The sequence below is a fragment of the Mangifera indica genome, chromosome 16, assembly GCF_011075055.1.
Source record: "Mangifera indica cultivar Alphonso chromosome 16, CATAS_Mindica_2.1, whole genome shotgun sequence".
In the NCBI taxonomy this organism is placed as follows: Eukaryota; Viridiplantae; Streptophyta; class Magnoliopsida; order Sapindales; family Anacardiaceae; genus Mangifera; species Mangifera indica.
In genome coordinates, this window is record NC_058152.1 from 5,442,609 (window position 1) to 5,445,526 (window position 2,918).

The window sequence follows — 2,918 nt, forward strand, 5'->3', positions numbered from 1 at the left end:
ATTAATTTGTCATCTTAACTATTTTCTTATAATCTATATCATTTAGCTCCTCTAAAAATATATTATTTTAGTTAATTTCCGCCATAAATATGAGTTTAAACATAATTTTCTTTTTATCTTTTTAATATCTGTTTTGGAAAACTTACTTTCTGTTTTAGAGTAGACGGAGAAAATCGTGTAATTTATTTATTTATTTTATTAAAATTATTTCCTCAAACTTTACCAAATTCAGCTTAAAAATTAAGGGGCAAAAATGTTTATTAAATCGGCGATTAATCGCACCGACCGGAGCGTAGTCACAGGCATGATATGAGGACGCCAGCAAAATCTTCGTGAGCTTAAACGGAGCCGAGCCTCAAAAGCGGAGCCGTATGAGCCCTTAACAATTTTTCGGTTCAACGTTCAAATCGCACGCAGTCCATCTCAAAACCTTGAAAAAAAAAACATATCTATGATGAAATGATCGAAAACTGGGATGTGACTGGGTACAGCCGGTGATACAAAATTGCATTTGCATTGAATTTTGAAGTAATTTCATTTGGCAAACAAACCGCAGTGTACCTAACCCCAGTAAGATTCTAACTCACCCAACTTGTTTTATTTAAAGAAACCACGGCCAAGGCCAGCCGTGCTGTGAAACTCTGGTTCATTGATGTCCCTTCTCCTTACACCAAAGTCTCATATCCTTTCTCTTTTTAAATTTTTTTGAATTTAAATTCTTTGTAGATAAACAGTCATAGACTACTGAATTGAGTAATGATGTGAACATATAGACTGGGTTTACTCCTCTTGTGGGTTTGGATTTGATTTTAGTGCTTTCTTTGTGTGTATTTAGGGTTTTCTTATTTAAATTGTTTTGATTTTTGCATGGGTTCAGAGGTGGAAGAGGTCCTGAAAGAAGAGAAGAAAGATGTGGAAGCTAGGAGAGAGTTATGGTATAATTATAGCATACAGAACAACTGTACAAGGTGGTCTTGTGTTAGACATGTCTGTTGTTTGTGCAAGTAAAAGCTTGAGCTCTTAAAGATCCATTGAGAAATTCTAAAGAGTGTCACAGTCCGCACTAAACAAAGACTTTAAAGGAGGTTTTGATCTAATTAGATCGATCTCTTCTCAGTTTTTGTTTCACTTCAGTCATGAAGAGATCACTTGGCAGCTCAGATTCCCTGGGTGCTTTGATGTCAATATGCCCAACCACAGGTTGTTATAAAGAATCCCATTAACTTAACTTTATTCAGTTTTAATTCATTTATATTCATCTCAAAGATTCATATATATATATATATTTTTACTTTGAAGATCAATCACTTTAAAAGATTCGTCTCTAGCAAAAACTTTTTGAGTATTGGAATCAAAGTGATCAGTTTTCCTTTCTGGGTTCTTTTTTTCTCTTTTCCTATTTCAAGATTGATTGATCCAGTAGTACTGACACTTTCTATTTCTTTGTTTTGATTGGTTCAGATGACCACAGTCCAAGGACCAATCATGTCTACAGCAGAGATTTTCAGTCCATGTTGGATGGTTTAGATGAAGAAGGTTGCATTAATGAAGGCGGGGGTTATGTCGCAGAGAAGAAGAGAAGATTAAGCGTAGATCAAGTGAAGGCTTTGGAGAAAAATTTCGAGGTTGAAAACAAGCTTGAACCTGAAAGAAAAGTTAAACTTGCACAAGAACTCGGCTTGCAACCGAGACAAGTTGCTGTTTGGTTCCAAAACCGCCGAGCTCGCTGGAAAACTAAGCAATTAGAAAGAGATTATGGCGTCCTTAAAGCCAACTATGATTCTCTTAAGCTCAATTATGACGCTCTCCAAGACGACAAAGAAGCTTTGCTCAAAGAGGTAAATTTTGTACTTAAAAATTATTGGTGAATGTGCCCAAGTTTCTAACTTGATGAAGATCAGTACTTTGTTTCATCTTTTTGAGTTGATGTTAATATGCATATGTGTGTTGCAGATAAGGGAACTGAAACTGAAGCTGAATGAAGAAAAAATTGAAGGCAATACTCTTTCAGTAGTGAAAGAAGAAATCATTGTGCCTGAAACTGAAAACAAAGCACTTGTTGAAGAAAGTAAGCCACCGCCTCCGGTGATGACATCTTCTCTGGCTGCGTCTGAGACTGAACAAGAAGTTCTCAACTATGGAGGAGTGGCTTCAATGATCCCGGAAGTCAAAGACGGTTCATCAGACAGTGACTCAAGTGCAATATTGAACGACGATAATAGTCCAAACGCGGCCATTTCTTCATCAGGGATCCTTCAAAATCAGCCGCATACTCCCCTGTTATCTCCATCATCTTCTTCATTAAAGTCGCCATCTTGCTTCCAGTATTCAAAAGCATCAAATTATCAAACCCAGTTTGTGAAAATGGAAGAGCACAATTTCTTCACAGAGGAGGCTTGTAATTTCTTCTCTGACGACCAACCTCCAATTCTTCAATGGTACTGTTCCGAGCCATGGAGCTAGGCGTATAAAGATAGAATAGAAAAGAGTTGAAAGAAAGTTATGTATGATTTGACTGATCTAAGCAAGGAAGGTAATAGAATGACGGAGGAAGATGAATATTATTATTATGAAGAAGAAGAAGAATAGACAAGAGAAGAGAGCTGATGATGAGGTTGATGATGATGGAGAAGAAGAAGGAAGAAGGAAAAGAAGGTTCACGTGGGGGATGGCTGGGATCAGGATAGGCATGTGGGAATGATTAGGTCGTAATTAAAAGGGCCTCTTTTGCTGTAAAAACAAAAAAGAATGAGGAGAAGAAGAAAAAAAAAAGGAAATATTTTGAAACCCACTGGGGTTAATGCTGAAATAATGATTTTCTAGTTACTTTTCTCTTTTCATGCATGTATAAATGTTTTCTCAGCATCTTTTTTTTATTTTGCTAAATCTGGTTTGTGATGAACAAACTTTTTTTTCCT

General features: G+C 36.4%; 1 protein-coding gene across 3 annotated transcripts; it reads left to right on the forward strand.

Moving 5' to 3' along the window:
- Positions 1 to 600: 600 nt before the first annotated feature.
- LOC123199811 (homeobox-leucine zipper protein ATHB-6-like) lies at positions 601 to 2,586 on the forward strand. Of its 3 annotated transcripts, none has more exons than XM_044614880.1 (4): positions 601 to 675; positions 878 to 1,200; positions 1,462 to 1,838; positions 1,954 to 2,586. In XM_044614880.1, exons 2-4 carry the CDS (start codon positions 1,137 to 1,139, stop codon positions 2,461 to 2,463), a joined length of 951 nt encoding a protein of 316 aa, XP_044470815.1. In that variant the 5' UTR covers positions 601 to 675; positions 878 to 1,136; the 3' UTR covers positions 2,464 to 2,586. The 3 variants fall into 3 exon arrangements, with proteins under 3 accessions (XP_044470815.1, XP_044470814.1, XP_044470813.1); XM_044614879.1 differs by having other exon boundaries at positions 622 to 791; XM_044614878.1 differs by having other exon boundaries at positions 622 to 1,200.
- The last annotated feature ends 332 nt before the right edge of the window (positions 2,587 to 2,918 follow it).

Coding starts and splice junctions, on each gene's coding strand:
- LOC123199811 (XM_044614880.1), top strand. CDS start 1,137: ATGAAGAGATCACTTGGCAGCTCAGATTCCCTGGGTGCTTTGATGTCA. Junction 1,201..1,461: donor GTCAATATGCCCAACCACAG/GTTGTTATAAAG, acceptor TGATTGGTTCAG/ATGACCACAGTCCAAGGACC. Junction 1,839..1,953: donor AAGAAGCTTTGCTCAAAGAG/GTAAATTTTGTA, acceptor TGTGTGTTGCAG/ATAAGGGAACTGAAACTGAA.